The 20,615-nt window shown below is 42.1% G+C and overlaps 2 protein-coding genes across 5 annotated transcripts; one reads left to right on the top strand and one right to left on the bottom strand.

Annotated features, from left to right (window-relative positions):
• Nucleotides 1-98: 98 nt before the first annotated feature.
• On the bottom strand, nucleotides 99-3,306 carry LOC126564019 (beta-alanine-activating enzyme). The gene is made up of 5 exons (XM_050220920.1): nucleotides 3,092-3,306; nucleotides 2,449-3,018; nucleotides 923-2,375; nucleotides 570-860; nucleotides 99-506 (listed from the first exon to the last, which is right to left on the bottom strand). The coding sequence occupies exons 1-5, from the start codon at nucleotides 3,304-3,306 to the stop codon at nucleotides 99-101; spliced, it is 2,937 nt and encodes a 978-aa protein (XP_050076877.1).
• Nucleotides 3,307-4,582: 1,276 nt separating this feature from the next.
• On the top strand, nucleotides 4,583-14,679 carry LOC126564247 (voltage-gated potassium channel subunit beta-2). Of its 4 annotated transcripts, none has more exons than XR_007607080.1 (13): nucleotides 4,583-4,722; nucleotides 5,228-5,299; nucleotides 5,459-5,559; nucleotides 5,634-6,041; nucleotides 7,835-8,013; nucleotides 11,767-11,837; nucleotides 11,920-12,153; nucleotides 12,232-12,328; nucleotides 12,440-12,567; nucleotides 12,657-12,736; nucleotides 12,825-13,379; nucleotides 13,566-13,752; nucleotides 13,853-14,679. XR_007607080.1 is itself a non-coding variant. In XM_050221237.1 (13 exons), coding segments are annotated over exons 1-13 (1,917 nt in total). In that variant the 5' UTR covers nucleotides 4,584-4,721; the 3' UTR covers nucleotides 13,668-14,679. The 4 variants fall into 4 exon arrangements, 3 of the variants coding, with proteins under 3 accessions (XP_050077193.1, XP_050077194.1, XP_050077195.1); XM_050221237.1 differs by having other exon boundaries at nucleotides 4,584-4,722; nucleotides 12,825-13,091; nucleotides 13,203-13,379; nucleotides 13,566-14,679; XM_050221236.1 differs by having other exon boundaries at nucleotides 13,566-14,679.
• The last annotated feature ends 5,936 nt before the right edge of the window (nucleotides 14,680-20,615 follow it).

The raw sequence follows: 20,615 nt of genomic DNA, 5'->3' as shown, positions 1-20,615 counted from the left end.
AAATTGAGGGAGAAGGAAATGTCTACCTTCCAACTATCATATAAGTTGGAAGAATTGTAAAAAGCTAGATATAATCACGATTTTTCTTATCTATTTCTTTACACATTTACCCTTAAGCAATACAAAAAGTTATCCCTACAGCCCACAAACACCAAATCATCGTGTACCACAGGAGTAGCAAATAATTCACCGTTCATCTTAATGGCGGCAACAATTTTTTGTTCCGTCTGTGTTTCTTCACAGTTTTCTCTCACATCAATTAAATTAACCCACCCTGATGTGGTGCAAACTATCAGATGGCTTTTAGCTGATTGTGGAGTGGCGTAGATTTGTGACTGAACTTCGATTCGCCATTTGAGTGATAAAGATTCACCATTCCTCCGTAAATACTCAATGCAATGCACATTCCGATCATAGCATCCGACAATGAAATGTACACGATCTTCGGGATATTTTAAAGCTTCGAACGATGAGAAAACATTGCCGGGAAGCTTATGTTTCGATATCTAAAAAAATGAAACAGGGATTTTAGGAAATAAATTGCTTCCGTTTGCTAATTTCAAACATACCTCCGCTCCTGCTAAAGCATCGCATATTACAAAGGTGCCATCAACTAAGCAACAAGCAATCCGGTTGTACTCGGGCAGAAAAGTGGGTGTGCTAAATATTGGTATGGAGCCTGACGACAATGCTCTGCTCCACACACAAGAACCTGTGCAAATGTTTACTGAGGCTAACGTACCGTCCAAAGTGGCAATCAACACTGAGTTTCCGTTGTAACCACCTAAAACCAACGGTTGGGATAAAATTGGTTTGGTTCCTATCTGCACCTTCCATCGCAACGTCGGACTAGATTTTCCCTGTAAAAATAAAGCATTTATATTAACCTGTTTAACACTTTCTTTTACCATTGTGAGTTTACCCATTCAATGCAATGTAAATTGGAGATGGTGCTGTAGCATCCAAAGATGATTAAATTCGTTGACGACAGCACAAGAGGAGTACATTTAATCATTGCTCCAGCATCGTACTTCCATCCTAGGCTCCCATCGAGCGGATTGAAGCAGTACAAAAAGCCGTCATAGCATCCAACTACACCATGCACCAAGTTGTTCTCGACCGTGATGAAGCTAACTGCACATTCCACTCGATCTGGTAACAAAAATCTTGAAACGACTGCATTTGTCTCGATGCTTATCGTTAAAACGATCCCAGAATGGCTGCCAACCGTTAAGATATGCCCAAAATCCTTACAAAACATTATAGTCGCGCGAGAATCTATGCATTTTTCCAAATTGTAATGGCAAACGATCGATAGCAAATTTTCATCAGGAACTTCAAGTTTTCTCGGTTCAGCTTCCACGGAGCAGATGGTTTTAGATAAAACATTCTTTTCGACATATTTGAAAGCATCTTCCAACGGAATCGATGGGTTTAGTAGCAGCGTGATCAGTTCTGGCAATTGTATTTTGAACTTGTCTTCCAAAGCGGTATGTAAACGTAGGGCGACAAAAGACGATCCTCCACGATCGATGAACGACGTGTTTAGTTTCCTCGTTTTTCTTTCACCCTCTTTTGCAGGCGCTCGATCATATGCAATTCCCATTGCACTGAGTTCTGTTCGAAAAAAATCCACCACTGAAATACTATCATCTTGGAAGGATTGCAGTTTTAACTGTTCGTAGATTTGTCGCAATCCATCGGTACAAACTTTTCCATGTGCAGACAGAGGAAAGCTGTCGATCAGTAGTAATTCGTCTGGGAGATTTTCTGGCTTTAACTTAGCTCGCATTTCTCGCCAAAGCATCTCCTGTAGCGAAAGATCATTGATGTCTGTTTTCACGAACATCAACAATCTATTTTGTTCACTGATAAAGCATAACGCGCATTGTATGACAGATGGATGGCTTTGCAGTACTGTTTCCACTACTGACAAACTAATCCGGCATCCGAATCGTTTGATCATTCGATTACTTCGGCCACGGTAATAGTAATTGCCTTCCGGGGTAATTTCCACCACATCTCCCGTAGGTCGATAGACGACATCTTTGGCAAGTAATATATCGTAATCTTCGTCTGCTTCTCCAAGTATGACACATTTTCTAGAGCAACTTCCGATGTACAGTTGACCTACTGTAGAGCCGACGGTATTTTTTATCGTTTGCAAACGTTCGTCATCTAAGTTCCTTAGCTGCAGCTTTATCGAATTATCCAGTGGTTTCCCAAGTGGAACATCTAACACATATTCGTGAGACACTTGTTGAATCATACTCCAGCATGAAACCTCCGTTATGCCGTAGATGTTGTATAAGAGCACTCGGCTATCAGCAGGCGTTTTCAGTGTTGGAAATTTTTCTCCACCTAAAACCAAAATTCTAAATGTAAAAGCATCATTTCAATAATTTCAATTACCACTTCAACTTGAGTTTTAATACATTACGGACTAACCTGAGCGTTGTTGTAGGGCCAAAAATTATTTGCGACACATCAATCGAATCCCAACGTGCAAACATAGAGGGTGTCATTTGCATTACCGTTACACCAGGAAAAAGTCGGGACAGAAGTCGTTTAGCTGACAAACGTATTGAGTTATCTACCAGCAGAAGCGTAGCTCCGGCACGCAAACCCATGAGAATATCGACCACAAACGGATCAAACGTTGGAGGTGAGCATACAAAAATAACATCACGCTCGCACAACTCGAACTGATCACTAAGCGACAGTACATTTGGCATTATGCAGGCCTTTGGAACGAGCACAGTTTTGGGCCGACCAGTCGAACCAGACGTTCTTACACAAAAGGCCAGTCCAGGATAGCTTACCGAGCAGGATAAACTAACTGCAAGTATCAGGCGCGACGTAAAAACGCACAATCCCAAACAGAACTGCAAACCATCGCACACCCAGTTTGACTTACCATCCTCTAAAAGGAATGAAGCGCATTCACCATACTCGGACACAAGTTGATCAACTGCTGATGGATCTACACAATAGAAACTGTTACCGGACAAGATAATTCTGCGAAACAAGAGATACGGATCAGTGGATTTAGCGTGTTGAACGGCTTAATTTCTCATCCCACATTTCTTACCCTCCTATAACGGCAATTAGTGCAGGACAGTGTGACAATTGTACACCGATAACTTTCCCTTCGATGTGCTGTTCCCTTAGAACCCTCGCTACTTTTTCCATTTCGAGCCATAGCTGCTCGTAAGTAACTGCACTGATAGTTTCCCTGGAATGGTGATGTTTTATCGCAATATGTTTGCTAAACTTTTCAAAAACCGTTCTATCGAGCAATTCCATAAGCACCGGCTTTGTTTACAATTTTCCCCGGCTTTCGGTTGGTCGCTGGCTGTCGAAACGTCAATATCAAGCTGCACGTATTTATGATACCTACTTAATGGCTCAAACCAGGTTTGGAATCTAGGGCAAACCAGTGTTAAATATTTTATTTTCTTTTATGTGTCTACTCGCCGCATAATATAACTCCAAATTAGAAAAAAAATATTATCATATGAGATAGAAAGAGAGAGAGAGAGAGAGAGAGAGAGAGAGAGAGAGAACATAAATAAATTTCATAGTCGTATGGACAAGGCTTTTTGTTACACCACACTGACCTAGAGCGTATTATGCCACTAAATTTTTGTGTTGTAATCAACAATGCGTTGTGGATAATTTCTTGAAATTCTAAAATTAAAGAAATTTACCGACAAGCTATAGAAGAAAACAACAAATATGGTTGTTTAGTTTTCTAAATATACATAAATTACATTTGGTGCATGCATTTTAGTGCATTTTTTAAATAATTCTACAATCGATGGAGGCGCCCAGTACCTGTCGCACCTGATGCTTGAAATTCATCCGTTGGAATACCAAAATTGGCCGGGAGCTATAAATTATTCATGTGCTTTTAATTGCGATTACAGTGATTATTGTACTTTACTGGTGGAAAGTAATTTTTCTAAATATTATTTTGGTTTATCGCTTTGGATGAACATATGAAAACCTTAAAAGATTTGTTGAATTATTTAAAGAGAAAACGAAAGAGTGCAGTACTGATAAGACGAGCCAATATTTTACAAACTGGAATGTTCTGTCGCTATAAAAATCAATTAAAAGTATAGAGAAATGATTTGAGATTTTAAAAAATTAAATTTATGCCATATTAATGAGGAAACAGCAATCGTCATGAAAACTTTATGATTTTTTTCAGACACGTGCTGCGTATGCATGTACACATAATGTTTTCCATTGAAACAAGCTATTACTTAAGTTTCATAATAGTAACATTTTAAGGAAAAATAATTCATCATATGTCAACCGTATGGCCCCAAAAATTGGACAGACTTCCAAATTGAATTGATAGCTTGATGATAGTTATATTTATAAAGTAACGGTTTTGTGGCGCATGCGCACGGGGTCATTTCCTCGGTAAACTCAGGTCACAAGAGACATTCCGGTGGTTGGTCGGTGGTTCGGCATTGTTAGAAAAATTCAGTCGTTTATTTTGGCCAGAAACAAAGTTATGTAAGTAACAAAAAAAAAAAAAAACGACGATAAACTGTTGCGCTGCCGAAACAATTTACTTGACATAGGGTTGCGTTTCGTTACGGGCTTGATGGTAGCGTTTCATGTTGTGGGCCAAACCCAGATTGATCTGCGTGTTCTTCCCACCGTACGTGGTTTAGTGTCGTAAAAATTGCTCGTCGATCTTTCCTAGTTGGTAGAGATAGGTCTATGTGTTTTTCCCACTTGTCCGTCTCTTTCTCACTTTGTCTCTCTCCCTGTTGTAATCGCATCCCGTTCTGCATCTTACTTTCATTGCTAGTAGTTTAAGTAAAATAAATAAAGTGCATCCTTAGCCAACCGAAACATCTCGTTCGCCATTATCGCCAGCTGCTAGTGTCTGAAGGTAATAATACATTTCTGCATTGGGGAAGTTCTCATCCAACAAACAAAAACAGAAACACCCTTAAAAAGTATGGCATTGATTCCATCTGTGGTAAAAAAAATGGATGGACCAAAACGCTGGACTAAAATTGGATTAAATTTGATTGGCTGGTTGAACTGTTTCCAAGTGTTTTCGACAGTGTGTAGTTGGTGCAGATCTAACCACAGGATATTCATTGTTAAAGTTAAATTTAAAAAAATCTTTTAATTTGTCGTCCTAAGCGGAATGAAGAAAGTACAGAAAAAGCATAACAATTGTACTCTCTTATTGTAGTGAATATCAAACTGGCTCATCAGTTTTGGTTCTCGTTTCCGCCACCAGGGGCGTCTGGTGGAAGTTCTTCAAGTAAGTCAAACCCAAATAAGCAATGAAAAACTTTTATAGATATAATTTCATTAAATACCACACTGGTGACACTAACAGTGCCAACTAATGTCCCGTTATTATTGCTGTATATTCTTTGCTTTTGTAAACAATTACTTGTGACCATTCGCGTACAAAAAGGGCAAGCCGATGAAGAGAAGGCAAAGGAACGGCAGAAAAATGAATCCTCGGATCGGGAACAGCACCACAAGCAACAGAAGCTCGATGCCGCGAATTGCAAGGTACGCACCTCAACAGGTTTCAAACAACCGTTGCGAGTGTACAATCATTTAATTTGCATTCGTTCCATTTATAGCGGGAAGCTCGGGAAATAAGGCAACTCGACAACGAACTGTTGAATCAACGTAGAGCGCAGGAAAGGGAACGACAGGCACAACTCGGATCCGAGCGACAAGCAGCAGCATTGGCGGCGGCTACGACCGGTGGTCCAGTGGGTACTACATCACCACCACCACCACCGCCACCAGCCTCATCCAACAGCTCGGGTGACAGAAGCTTTCGCCAAAGTGAGCCATTCTACGCGGAAAGCAGTATTTCGACGACACCCGGCCGGACGCCACCAACCACTATAGCGGAGGAAAAATCCCCCGTCATAGCCGGTGTCAAGACGCCACTCCTCGAGGACACGCCACCATTCAGTGGCACGAACCTAACGCTAATGGAAACTTTGCAAAACAGCACGAATGCAGTAACACCGAAGGAGGTAATTTATGGTACTCGATGGTTGTTTTTGCATATCCGGTCAACGCTCATACAGGTGCAGAAACAGGTTGGCAAACACACCTGTTGGCAAGTTTTTAGAAATCTTTTTGGAGCTTCCTTCACAGCTCTCTCTTTGTATATATATACACAGGTGGGCACGGAGGCAAACGTACGTAGAACGTCAGTTTTGTTGAAAATTTTATAATGCTTGCTGCCTTTTTTAGTCATCCCTGGAAAAGTCAAACATTCAAGGCAAACGTGTGTAAGTGTGTGTCTGTGTGCGCTGCCCTTTTGTCTCCGAATGCGAACATTTGTGCCAGCCGTTATCGTTTTTGCAAAATATTGGCATTACGCCAAATCTCTCAATTATGCAAACGGGCGTTTTCCTCCGTCTTGCTTTCTCTAGAGACGAGCGACGAGTTGCCGGACACGACGGGCTTTTAAAAGCGATTATACGTGTCAGCACGGAGTAGCTAATCGATATTGATCGGACCGTCAAGCCGTACTGCCTTAACCAATGTGCCAAAGTGAGCGTTAGCTCAACCAACAAACAAAAACAAAAAATCAATTATTTTAGACCCTTCAGTGTTCAACCGCACATTGGAAAGTTTGTTTTTGAAAAGTGGAAAAACATAAAAGACTGTTTTTTTTTTCAGTGCCATTTAGCAAGCTCCGTGGCTGCTTGGCATCTAAACATTCTAAGCAACTGTGGGAAGAAATTTTAAATAGTAAAGAACTATTTTGACGACCAGTTCCTCTTCACTCCAAACCGACAGACTCGGGCCAACCAACAGTGTTGTAATTAAAATGTAGGCTTTATTGCCTGCTTGTTTTATCGTTGTTATACATTGACGCAAGACACCCAGATCCGGATCCGTCTTTATAGCGAAGATTATCATCGACCGGGGGCGGCCCGGTGGTATGGCGACAGGCGCAGTGCCTGTCTTCACACGGTAGGACAGGGTTGCAAATCCCATCCGGACCGTCCCCCCGTAGTGTGGACTGACTATCCAACCACGTGGTATCGGCAAGTCTAGTAAGCCATTCGGTAGCCGGTGTGATAAGGTGAATAAGATAGACATTGTTATACAAAACCCGTTGTCCATGTTTGAGATAAAACTGTTCATATGAAACCCGCTCAGAATGGGTGAACCGAGAGCGTTCGTTAGAAAAACTATTTTTCGAAAAGCATGTCTTAATTTCAAAAGACATTTTTCATGACCAACCGACCTGAGTGCTTTTATTTAATTTATTTTAAGTACGATGGATTGCGTGGTATTGTCAACACCGCATGTATTGACTGTTTTTTGCCTTATCCCGGGCATGCTTGGTTTGATCTCAGCTCTGTTCAATATATTTTGTTGGAAAACTCTCTTCTGGAGGACCAAAGGGTCTGAAAGATTTATTTTTAAAATTATTATTATTTTTAAAACAATTATGGTTAAGGTCCCAGTCATTGGCGTGTATGTTGTCTCTCGGAGGTTCTAAGAGGAATGGAAGTTGGAGGCCTCTATCGCATTAACTGTGATAGAGGTCACTGGTTCTAGCTAATAGCCAAAAGGCTACCCGAGAATGGGTGACAATATATTAGTAGAACACTCTTGAGCCTAGGATTCGAGCAACTTTGGTATATTTATTTAATGAATAGCCAGAAGGTCAGTCTTTGATGCGAGGAATCGGTTCCAGTGGAACAACCCCTACGGTGGGACTATCAATAAGCTAATGGATCTCCAGCTTTGCATTACTCTTCTCAAATGATCAATATATAAATCATCCTGCTTTTCTCTATTGCAGGAAGAACCACGCAATACTGGCCTTGCTGCAGCAGCAACTTCGCATAAAGCACCGCAGGAAAAAGCACTTCCCGACACATCACACCTGCAAGACTTTCCCAAAGGCCGACAGGACTCAACGGAAAGCGAAATTTCGACAATATACTCTCAGTCACAATCGGATGCCTGTCACAAGATGATGTATGCTACCTTTATACTTACCACATCAATTGCTTCACTTTCACCGGCTTTTCGTATGTCACAGATTTGAAATGAGATAGGCTCTGGGAGTACTTTTGCAAGGGAAGCACTATTTACAATGGGCTAATTCGGTAAATTCTATAACTTCTTTGTCAGAAGCTTTTATTTTGCAAACTTTCTTTTCCGCTCAAATTCGCTCAACCACGCACACCGTCGTCAAGCTGCATTTCCGCCCCGAACACCGTTTGGTGCAATGTCCATTCAACTGTGAGTGTGAGTGTGTATATTGTTCGAAGAAACTTACTCTCCGCTTTGTTCGGGAGGGAGAAAAGCATCGAAAAGGACAGCGATAGCGTTGGAAGTGAAATGGAAAAATGAAAAACCCTCTCGCTATCTCTCTCTGTTTCTCTCGGAACGGTGTTTTCCAGCTCGATGCAGAGATTGTGGCAGTGGAGCACACCAGTAGGCCAGCAGAGAACGCAGTGAAATAAACATTATGGAACAGAAAATTCAATGCGTTCGCAACCGTCGTATTGCCGCAACGTCGTCGTGTTTAGCTTCCGTCTTCTTATGAAGTGTTATGTAAAAGTGTATTAAATTATTATTTATTTCGTTCCGGTTTGGTGTCTAGTGGTCAATTATTCGAACGTGTTCAGTGTACAAGTGTGTGTTCGTATGTGTGTATGTGTGTGTGTGTGTGTGTGCGCGCGTGTGTATAACTGTGCATATGTATGTTCAATTATTTAATTGATCCAGTGGTCCCTTGTTAACGTCTGTCGGCTGACAAAAGTGCAAAAGCGTCTAATGTATAAAAGTCAAGCCAAAGTAGAAAAAGTACACAAGCAGGCATGGTGAGCTAACCACAATGACAACGACAACGGCCGACGACGGTGGTCAATGGGGGAGCAGCTGATGGTGGGGCGGTGGAGTTAATGATTGTTTGCTCGATCCGTTTCAAATTCGTTCGGGTGTGTTAAAGCATCGAAGCACATGCGGGGGCCAGCCAGGATATCCTTTGTTGTTACATAAGCATAATTATCCTTAAGTTATTCATAGCCACCCGTGGACCTGCAACGGAAATCGATGCGGTTGCCGCCTTGTGTATGTGTGTGTGTGTGCGATTCGGTGCGTGTTTCCGTTTGGTCCCCAGGAGCGCCATGAAATAACAGTGACGTGGTGCGAAAAATCAATTTTAAATTCACAATGTCCTTCACCAGTAAAATGGATGATGATGGTGCGATTTTTTTGTGGTTGGCTAATGTTTGTAGGTAAAAAAAAAAAAAAACGTCACGTTATGGAACGTGTTCCACGAAAAGTTGGCTCCCGAAAGTGAGATGGGAGCAAGAGTTGTCCTACAAAGCGCCATGCTCCTGGCTTAAAGGATATTTTCTTCGTAGTGATTTGTAGAGATGCAGATGCTTACTCAAAACAATATCGGTTCGTGCATCTATAAACGGCAGTACAAAAAAAAGATAAACGAAAAGTACTTCCCCCCCCCCCAAACCAATCTCAAAAAGAACCGCAAGATAAAAATCACAAACCCAGCACGTTTTAGCTGACTCTCATTTGAGTAGATTTTCTCATTTTATCCTTCTTGATTTTCCCGCTCTGGCTTTCATTGTCTTTCCCCCTCTCTCTCTCTCTCGCTCTCTCTCTCTCACTCTCTCTCTCTCTCTCTCTCACTCTCATGCTCATTTTCCTTTCTGCTTCAGCTTGATCAACGTTGTTTCATGTCCAAATCACATATTACCGTAGTATTAGCGACATTGTGCTATCTCGCTCACACTACACACTCATCTCGTTCCAAATCATCTATCTAGATAGATTCTCTCTGTCTTCCTTTGTCATCCATATCATGCCGTGTACTCCCAATTCATTCACAGTCTCTCGTCCGGTTGTTAGGTTGCATCTCTTTTATCATCTCGTTTGCCCAAGTGCCGCCTTGTCTCGCGGTGCTTTCAGTAGCTTCGGCAAGCAGAGCATACTAAGTTTGTCACTCTTGCCCTAAGGCTGCCAGTCGGCAAGCATGCGATCTGGGACTTTTCGTTCGGGCGAAAAGGTTCTTCCGTCGCGCTTCGAAAAGTAGTGCAGTTTTACTCGTATGCGACACTTTCTGGCTCCTCTGGCTTCTGCAGTGGTGTGCTGTTTTTTTTTTGCAGTGGATCCAGATCGCACGCACCAGACGAGACAAATCTGCCAGTGTTGTGTCCCCTGAACGCGTTTCACCAACCTCACAAACCAGACCCCTTTTTGCCCTCCACGAAAAAATAGTTACCCACGCACACACACACAACATACGAAAGAAGGTGTCTGCCAGTGCGTTTGTGAATGTTTCGTGAAATTGGCTAGTCCGGATTTCGATGCGGACATAATACGGTTAAGCTGCCGTCACTGCCACCACTACCACACAAACCAGCATCAGCTTCCCCATCGGCCAACCTAGCTGCCTCGGCACACCGTCGGAGTCGTCGTCGTCGTCATCGTCATCGTCACCAGCAGCCAGCCACCATCACCGTCAAAGTCAGTGTCAGTTCAATTCTTCTTTGTACCTTCTTGATCGCCCTAGGCACGACGATAAGTGAAGTTTGGTGGCAAAAGGAATTTTGTAGGCAAAGAAAAGGACATTTCCGGTATGTCGATCGTGTTATGTAATGTTGCTTCAAAAACTAATAACGACAATAACGTTAACAATGACAATATTAGTGAGGATTCAAATCCGGTTACAATCTACAGGTACCAATTCCAACAAAAAAGGGGTTTGTCGCGGGTCAGTGTGATTACAGTGGGAGGGTGCCAACAGTGACCAGCCAGTGTGCTGCTTCACTTAGGTGTGTGTATGTATGTGTGTGTGTGCGCTTTTGGTTGAAGGGATGGAGAGGAGCAGGAAGTGAGCATAATGAAAAACAGGACACATTTTTTGTACTAATTGAACCAACGAAACCGTAAGAGCGCACGGGGGCAATAAAATGCCTGGCCTGGCCTGGCATAACCAGGCGTCAGGCAGCTTGGTAGAACCATGAAAAAAACGGACAATTTTCGTACACGGCCGAAATCAAAGTTGACAAAAATGTTGGGTCATGGGAGTGAATTCTCATCATTTTCGTTACCTTCCGTTTATAATTAGATATGCTAAGCTGTGGCCGTTAGTGTACGGTAGCATCGGTATGGTTAATATTAGCTGCCGCGCTAGAGCGGTTGATTTTTTGGTTGGACCGACTGTGTTGCGTTACTGTGTCTACCGGATCGAAATTGTACATTTTGCCTGTGCCTTCCCTGGCTCTACCGCGGATTTGGGTTGATCAAAGCGGAGATGCCGTTTTCCCAACTACTAAACAATTGCTACTGCGAGTACAACGAATCGTATCAGTATCAGTAGCGACGAGTAGTTTCGACTTTGCGGGGAAAATTGGCCACGGAGCACGTTCACACTTTTAATTACCAATACTCGAAACCAATTTCGCCCTTTGATGCCCTTTTATTTCCTTTTGCTTCCTCCTGAAACGAGGAGGAGCAACACAAAACAACAAAAACAAAAACTACCGAAGAAACGAAAACAAGAATCGAAAGTAATTAAACTGACCTCTGGTCTATATCCATCCACCGCATTCACGCCCTTAATACGATCTTAGCCGGTTACGTACCGTACTTAATTATTAGAGCAACAGTAATTAATTAACTTCTTTTCCGTGACCCAATCCATCCCGACGTTCCTTGTGGGGTTTGCCCGGTTCCTACGTAACTCCTCCATTACAGGTGCCGTGCTCCCATAGCTTCACTAGATTGCATGGAGGAATTTAGTGGCACGACTGCTCAGCTCGATTTTGGTAAGTGAAGACTGCCTGTGGCCATACATTTTACGTAAACAATATTTTATCCCACTGTCTATCGCGCGCATTCGCTCGTCAGGTCGTTCCACAAGTTTGGGATCCAATCCGGCCATCCAGATACGCAGCAATGCAACGACGACGCCCGGTTTGCGCTACAAAAATCTCGGCAAGAGTGGCCTGCGCGTCTCGAACGTTGGTCTCGGCACATGGCCCATCTTTTCGCCGGGCGTTTCCGAGGAACAGGCGGAAGCTATCCTGCGGCTTGCCGTCGATAGCGGAATCAATTTATTTGACCTTTCCGAAGCACATTCAGGTAGGTGGCAATAATCGCTCCAGAGGCGGAAATGTCTTTAAACCATATGCCTGCCTTGCCACTGCGCCACATTCACAGGTACACGTGCGGAAATAGAGCTGGGAAAGATCATTCAAAAGGCAGGATGGAAGCGGACCAGCTTCGTCATAACAACAAAAATTTATTGGAGCACAAAGTAAGAGCCGGCAGCCGACATTTCGGTGCACCCATATTTCGCAGATGAGTGCGTGCATGGAGATCTATTTTTAATATTTTCCTTTCCACCCGTGCTTTAATCTTTTGCCAGATCCGAGGAGCGAGGATTATCGAGAAAACACATCATCGAAAGTGTCCAAGCGAGCCTGCAAAGGTTGCAGCTGCCATACATCGACGTCATACTGGTGCACAAGGCGGATTCTATGTGCCCGATGGAAGGTTAGTGTTAGTGGTCGAACATATTTGAAGGTAAGAGAAAAAAAGAAGAACAAACGCAACTAATGCTCTCGCGCTGTGATTTACCACAGAGATTGTGCGGGCAATGAATTACGTCATATCGCAAGGATGGTCCATGTATTGGGGAACAGCACGATGGTCGCCGGTAGAGGTAATTGTTATTGTCGATTTCCGTTTATTGAGTGCAGCGTAACGATCGCATATCCTGTCGTTCCGTTTATTTTATTTTTGGGAAATAGATAATGGAAGCCTACACCAACTGTCGGCAGTTTAACTGTGTGACACCGATCGTGGAACAGTCGGAATATCACATGTTCTGTCGCGAGAAGGCGGAGCTTTACCTGCCGGAGATGTACAACAAAATTGGCGTCGGATTTATGGCTTGGGGTCCACTGTCCATGTGCTTGGGTGATGCGCAGAACGGCGAAAAGCTCTGGATACCGAAGGGATCGCTGAAGAGCAAAAGCCAAAGCTACTCCTGGATCGAGGATGAAGTAAACAAAGAAGTAAGTGCACGATCATCGATCAGACCGCACTGTAGCGTACATATCTGTGTTCCTTTCTTTCTATTTTCCGCCCATCTGGCGGTTATGCTGCATTTGCGCAAGGATCTGCAGGACGAGGCACGCCGGCTGTACGACAAGGCGAGAGACATTAGCAATCTGGCGGAAAAGCTGGGCTGCAACGCGGTACAGCTATCGATTGCGTGGTCTCTGAAGCACGAACCGGTACAATGCTTGCTGCTCGGTGCCACCTCGCCGGAACAACTCCATCAAAGTCTGCAAGCGCTACAGGTAAGCTTTGGCAGAGAGGTGGATATTGATAACTTGTGCATAAAATTATCAATGACTCTCGCCGCATACGTGTTGAGTTGGATGAAATTTTTTTTTGTGTAAAATAGTACTGTTAGTGACGTTGGATGTGTTTCAAATTGAAGTCCACCTCTAACGAGTCGACTGTTTGCATGCGACATTTTGCAGTTACTGCCACGGCTGTCGACCGGTGTAATGCTGGAAATAGAACGCATCCTTGAAAACAAACCGGTGCGTCCACCGCCGATATCTACGCTTGCGCTTCGGTGACAATCAGCCTGCCCCCCGGGGCCTCCTAGCGAAAGCGGAGTTCCGTGTGGGGCAGAATCGCCTAAAGAGGAAGACATTAGCATGGGTGAGGAGCAGAAAGAATCGCAAAAGATTAGCTTCTGCGAAATTCAGTGACAAAACGAGAATTTAGTAACCAGTAACCAATTTGTAAACGTCGTCACTAGTGTTACGGAACGTAGCTCAGCACTAACGCTTCAAGACTGCTGCCATACGCCATCAGCACAGCAGCAGCAGCAGCAGCAGCTACAGCAGCAGCAACAAAACATGCAAGCACGGCAGCAGCAAACGCACCAACCGTACCATACGCACCAGTTGCAGCAGTCCCAGCATCAGCAGCATCAGCAACAGTATCAGCAGCGTCAGCAGCGTAATGTTCAACAGCAGCGAATGCAAAAGCAGCTTGTAAGGCACCCCAAACTGTGGCGGCAGCGGCAGGACAGAAGCGTCTTGAAGCCAAGCCTGCTCAGCTTGGAGTCACTTAGCGTCAGCTTGGAGAGTCTCTTCTACGATCAGGCTGGTTTAGATAGCAAATTTAACAATTCCTCCACGGCCACCGGTACGATGCAGTCGACCAGCAGTACCATAAGCACCACCAGCGGTTTAACCGGAATCGGTGAGGAAAAGCAGCAGCAGCAGCAGCAACAGGCACACCAATTAGTAGATTGCTTAAAGTCAATTGACCACTCGTTGATGGGGGAGAAAAAGATTAGGTATAAGATTTCGTGCAGCTTCAAATCGTTGGACAGTAATTGCAAATCGCTGTTCAACTTTCTGCGCGGCAAAGGCACGGCGAACGGGATCGCACCGGTCAAATCGCTGTCGGTGACGGGAACGGATGGTGAAGCAGTCACGGCACCCGCCACCAATGCACTGGTGGCACATCAGCAGCCACAGGGACACGGCGTTCGCATGTTGTTGAACCGTAAACTGTTCAGTGATCGTCGAGACAGTGTGCTGCTTGCACCCTGCATTCATGTGGCTGAAAGTTAAGTGGCGCAGCTCGACGCACTTCAAAAGGTTAAAGAGAACCTTCGTTACGGGTTCTTCTATGACACCCTGGCTCAATCCTCAAAGCAATCGAACACCATTTGCAATGTGTTTCGCCATTAGAAGACTACAAAAAAAGGTACGATTCGTAACAGATAAACGGGCGGCGAGTTTCGCTGGAAAAGTTTATATGCAACAAAGAGAAGATTAAAAAGCGAAGACGCAACTTAAGTATTTAAAAAGCGCTTTGTTTATTGCTTAGATAAACATTGTCCGAGTTATGGGAACAAGGTGAAATATGCAATTGAAAACAAAAACACACACACATACACACACAGACAAGTTGTTAACGTCTATACTTATGATGTTAAAATTCTAATAATGTAATAATCACTCATACACACACAGACACAAAACTCTTGCGGCTTCAAAAGTTTGGAGCGAGAATATCTCAGCCATATATTAAACGTAAGCTTTTCTGTACAGAAACACAGAAACACATCGTTGCGTCGAAGCAGATGACTATGGGAGAGTAGCATAAACTATAGCTAGTAGCAGCGGAAATTGGAACACGATTATTTAATTCAACGTATTAGTCACGAGAGTAATAGCATACAAATCGATTCTACTACTAAGAAAGCCTATACCAGTAGAGGGAAGATGCAACAACAAAATGTTTCAAAAACTCACTCACTATCTACTATATTATATATATACTATATTATTATACTCGTCTCGTTATAATATGTTGCTTCCGAATCTGCTACGAAAGGCTCGTGATTGATAAAACATATAAGCGGAAAACAACAACAACAACAACAAATATTGGACACAAAACGGTGATGGGGGAAGCACCCAGAAGAAGTACTACATTGTGAGAACAGAATACCAAAATAAAGAAACCACTACTGGACGTTACTCGAATACCCAGCCTTTACACGACGCTACTCAGAGACGTACAGCCGAATGTAAAACGGTGCAAATGGCCGAGTGAAGAAACAAACAAAAAAAAGTAAAACAACAATCACACGGACCGCAAAACAGCAAAACGTTAACATTAAAACACACATACCTGTTCTGTCCCTGTTTGATAAATAGAGCACTACTATTAAAAGCAATGTTTAAAGCCGCAGCATATCATCATTAGTTAGGTTTGAAAGTAAATTTTTAATGGTAAAATGGGCTACTTGGGTTGGCATTTAATGATTGTGTTTTCTGTAATGGATTGGTTTTAAGTTTACTGGGATGCAAGCAAAATCGGCATGCATCTAGTATGTTTGTTATATTCACAGTACAGTTGCGGTCATAAGTTTCTGGGCGCTATTTTACCGTAACATATGTACACCATGCCATTCGATCTTTAAGCAATCGGGAAATGCGATAGGAACGGGATGCGACGCAGGACGCACGCTAGCACATACGCTATAACAAAAAAATATTGCTCACATTGTGCAGCGGAACGATAAGTTAGAACATGAGTGCTCATGTAAATTTAAAGAAACAACAACAACAAAAAAACACCCACACAAATACTTAGATTTCTACTATATCCGACAGAAACCGAATTCAAGACGCACCCAAAGAAATGTTAAATAAGCCGCATTAGCGATTAAGCAAGCAAGCAAGCTATACCTATCCAGTACAGTGGCTGCTGGCTGATAGAAACGCAAAAATCAAACGTAGCGGAACTCGAAATCCGTTTTGCCAATCTCAGACTAGCCGAGCAGCAGCCTAGAGTGATTTTTACAAGCATCAAGCTGATGAGCCGGAATATCGACTAGTTAGATAGATTACAAAGTAGATTAAGGTCGGCGAGATTTGAAACGTTCGGACGGTTTGTTGTTAGAGAATAGGCGAAGAGCCGACGCCGGCTTACTAACTTTTTCTTTCTGCTGAAACGCAAAACGGTTGCACGGTCACTTTAACCATAGAAGGAGGAGGTAGGAAGCAAGTGGCACTTTATTAATTTTTATTTGATTCGAAAAACAAACGATCGATTGAAATTATTCTACGATAAACGCAAAAAAGGGAACCCAAGAGTGCTTCAACAGCATACGAACATACGAAAGCTTCTGGCAAGCATTACAAAGTGCGTTCAAGAAAAACAAAATTTTGCAAACGAAACAACAACAAAAACGGATAAACACAGTTTTGTATAACCGATCTACCAATAAGGAAAGAAAAACAAACCCCAATGGATGAATTATAAGCATAACTAGTGAGACCAGTGATTCGCCAGAAATCAAAAAAACAAATGAAAAGCATCCGTCAAGATTGCAACTGATGAAGGTTGAAATGATTATTCCATCCTGATCAAGCTCTAGTTCTAAAGCTCGATAACATACGTGACTAGTTGGCCCCATTATTTCACACTGTTTATAGCGAGTGCACTCATCTGCCGTTTGATTGAAGTTCGTAAGAAGAAGAAGAAAAAACAAAACGCGTGGAACGATGGGTTTTGTGAAGTATTTCAGAAGAATATGAATACGCAAAAAGAAAAGCAAGCAAAACAAAAGCAAAACTTAGCATTAAGCAAGCAAAAACAACAAACAAAAAAACGCAAAAAAATCCTTAAACTATAAGCAGCTAAACACTATCTCAGACGCTGGGAACTGTGCTGAGGGATTGAGAGATGAGCTACTGGGGGTATGTGACCCCAGTAGCGTGGAATGGTGGGTTACATTTTTTGCAATATCATTCTAATAGCAATGTAGTTCAACTAAGTTTAATCTTAACCCTCCTACCTACTTGGGGATCCATCTGGACAATTTTGGATGGGATGTAAGCGGAAGTGATGTTGCGACGCAATTTTGCAACCAGAACAAAGCTCGAGAATAATATATTTAATGAATAGTAGTATATATACACAACTTATAACAAAACAAGAAGAAACATTAAAGCAAACAAACAATAATTTTACTATCTTCAGCTCTGCCAAAAGTGCATCTTTTAGAATAATTATAAATCAAAACAACAACCAAAGGAACATTGATGAATAAAATGGATGTGAGAATTGTATTGAATGGGAGATTTCCCCGTATCGGTTAGAAAATGGGGGAGGTGCTCCTCATTCAATAACACACGAAACATATAAAAAACACATTCTAGCAAACCCAAAAAAGGATAACAGAATAATATATAAAACAACAAAAAAAACATGAAAAAAGCTATCGCTCTATTTCTGTCCTCCCTTTCTTATGAAATGAACCTACTACTTTTGGGGTAAGCACACAAACACAAAAACAAAAACTTCTTGCAAAAAACATCACATTTATTCATCAGTAAAGGCTTCGCGGGGCATCGACAAGCAAACTGAAATACAAGTAGGATAAAGCAACCGATTTAGAAAACGCTAACTAAGGTACCAGATAAACTTATGCAAAATGGGGCCGCGAACGGTGAATGACACAGTCCGTAGTGTGGATGTGTAGCAAAGGTACGGCCACGCTGTACGCACTGGCAATCAGCCTAGTAATGGTGAGATTGGCTGACAGGCAGTTACAGGCGCCTCCATAATTGACAGAAATCGGCACGTGATCAAGTAAAGCAACGCAAAAGCAAAATCCAAACCAACCATACATTAGCGATAGTAGCGAAAAGGCTAAGCAAAGAAGAAGAAAGAAAAGGAAAACACAAAAACTAACGACACCAATCGTAGCAATTCGAAGTGTTCGAACACAAAAAACGGCAAAGATGAAAACTCGATGTAGCAAAAAAGCTAACAAAACATGTAGAAAAAACGAGAAGAAAATTGAACAAGCAAAAACAAAACAAAAAAAAAAGCAGCACACAACACACCCTACATTATTATACTGATAAATATATATATTATACATATATGCAAGGAAAGCTGACAATGCGTATTGTTTACTATTTTGCAAGCCTTCCTGTAGTATGTGTGGTGGGGCGGCAGGTTCAGGGAGGCTGATTTAAGCTGTTGGCCGAGCAGCAATCTATATACTAACTACTGCTATAGTTCCGTTTAAAAAGAAAAGGAAGCAAGGAAAAAAACGAAGAAAAACATTGTTACGACGGAGTCGCTAAATAGCTAGCTTTCTCTCTAGATAGCATATTTTATCGTTTTTGCTTTAAGCACTCTACTACAAGCCTGTCGATATTTAGTGATTTTTTCAAGACACGTTATATCTATAAATTTAAACAAATGATTCAATATTTTTCATCTTACAGTCCAAACCAGCTGTAAACATAGATGGTAGCCAGATTATCTATACAAATAATATGCGAAATAAAGCCCAAAAAAGCGTTGGTGAAACAAAGCGAAAGGTGGCTTACCTAGGTGGCCGTAAACTAGCCTTTTCGCATGCAATATGCTAAAGCTGCGTACCGATGACTTGCAGCCAGCACAGTTCGGTAACGAATAACACGTTAGCTAGCTAACGCAGCGCGCTAGAATTCCAAAATCCATATACTATTACACACACCAGCAAAAAATGAAAAATTGCTAGCAAAACAAGAATTAAAAAAAAAAACTGACACTAAAATGAACAGCTAGTTACATACCATTTCAAAGTTTTCTTCTGATGTGTAAGAGGGTTTAAATCTTCGCGTATGCGTACTAATAAAAACAACACTTAACAATTGTGATAAAGAAACAAAAAGAAACACTACAAAACTTGCTTGTACATCGTAATATAACGTTTATTAATTATTACTGCACACACACACACACCAAAAGAGAAGAGAAGAGAACACAACATGGAAAAAAACATCCACAAAATAGGCGAAACGAGAGAACGAGGAAAGGGGTGCAAAATCCAACTCGTTAGTATATTTCTAACAAACTTCAACGAATAAAAGCAAACTCTTTGAGTAAACAACCTCCCCCCCCCCGGAGGTTTGGGGGGCTTCGCCCTAATCCTTGACTCAATTATTTGGTAAACTCCTTTTCCCCTTGGTGTTCCGTTCGATGCATCTACGATGCGGCTACGACGGCTGAGGATGATGTGCAAAATGGGTGCGTTGTGCAAAAGAATCTTGGGAATTGTGCTTATCACACAACACTTCCATCTGACCAACTGTAAACGTTTGCACAATGGCGACCACCCCAGCTGACACGTGCGTAAAATCGTGTGTCCACACGATACGCTCACCAACAGCCGCATGCCACAGTTTAGCCTTCTCTGAGCGACTCGTTTTTTTTCAAAACAAAAAAAAACCCCTTTTTTATTAATGACTCAAGTTAAAGAACAAAAAGAAAAACCAAAAAAAAAACATTTTAAAACCACACCGCCATACAACTATTGTAGTAGTACGAAGTAAGCAGCATTGTGGATCAGACGGAATGCTCGCTAGCGACTAAGTTTGCCAGTATCCCATAGTAAGAAGGGTAAAATTGATAATTGAAAAACCAGAGTCAAGCTAGGATATTTATCAAACAAAAAAGAAGAAGAAAACAAAAACAAAAGTGGACATGTATACACATTCGCATACATACACTGTGCATACAAAAACAAAAAATTCCAAGTATAGGAAGTTTCGTCTTGAATCCGAGTTTTCTAAGTTGAACGAAAAAGTTTTAGAATAACAATTATGACATCCTATTACTGCTTTAAACTTGTTGAAAATAATAAAAACCCACTAAAAACATTTCAAAAACGTAAACGGCGTTGTTTGTGTTGCAATGTTTGGTCAAAATGTGTATTCTCATTCTCATGTCATCCAGTGCTCCGGAGGCTGGCTCTTTCATTGTCTTTCCACGCCATCTTTTTTAAATTGTGTGAAAAAATGGTTTCCGCCTTTTTTAGTACATTTAATCAAAAACATCGAACAGTGGTTAGGTATGTTTGGCACGTGCTTGAACTTTGGTGGAGGCGCCCAGTATTTGGTGGAGGCGCACAGTATGCAAATAAAAATTAAGATAAATAAAAAAACCTCTATACAATACTCCAGGGGGCGAGAACTGCATTACTTCACCCATAT

This window comes from Anopheles maculipalpis, chromosome 3RL (genome assembly GCF_943734695.1).
Source record: "Anopheles maculipalpis chromosome 3RL, idAnoMacuDA_375_x, whole genome shotgun sequence".
In the NCBI taxonomy this organism is placed as follows: domain Eukaryota; kingdom Metazoa; phylum Arthropoda; class Insecta; order Diptera; family Culicidae; genus Anopheles; species Anopheles maculipalpis.
The sequence above is the reverse complement of the archived record's forward strand: the minus strand, read 5'-3'. Positions and strand labels throughout refer to the sequence as shown.

Excerpts from the sequence above, each read along its gene's own strand:
- LOC126564019 (XM_050220920.1), bottom strand. The coding sequence starts at position 3,306 with ATGGAATTGCTCGATAGAACGGTTTTTGAAAAGTTTAGCAAACATATT. Across the intron at positions 3,019-3,091 it reads CTAATTGCCGTTATAGGAGG|AATTATCTTGTCCGGTAACA; the intron begins GTAAGAAATGTG and ends CTTGTTTCGCAG. Across the intron at positions 861-922 it reads ATTTACATTGCATTGAATGG|GGAAAATCTAGTCCGACGTT; the intron begins GTAAACTCACAA and ends TTATTTTTACAG.
- LOC126564247 (XM_050221236.1), top strand. Across the intron at positions 5,560-5,633 it reads TCGATGCCGCGAATTGCAAG|CGGGAAGCTCGGGAAATAAG; the intron begins GTACGCACCTCA and ends TTCCATTTATAG. Across the intron at positions 12,737-12,824 it reads CACGATGGTCGCCGGTAGAG|ATAATGGAAGCCTACACCAA; the intron begins GTAATTGTTATT and ends TTTGGGAAATAG.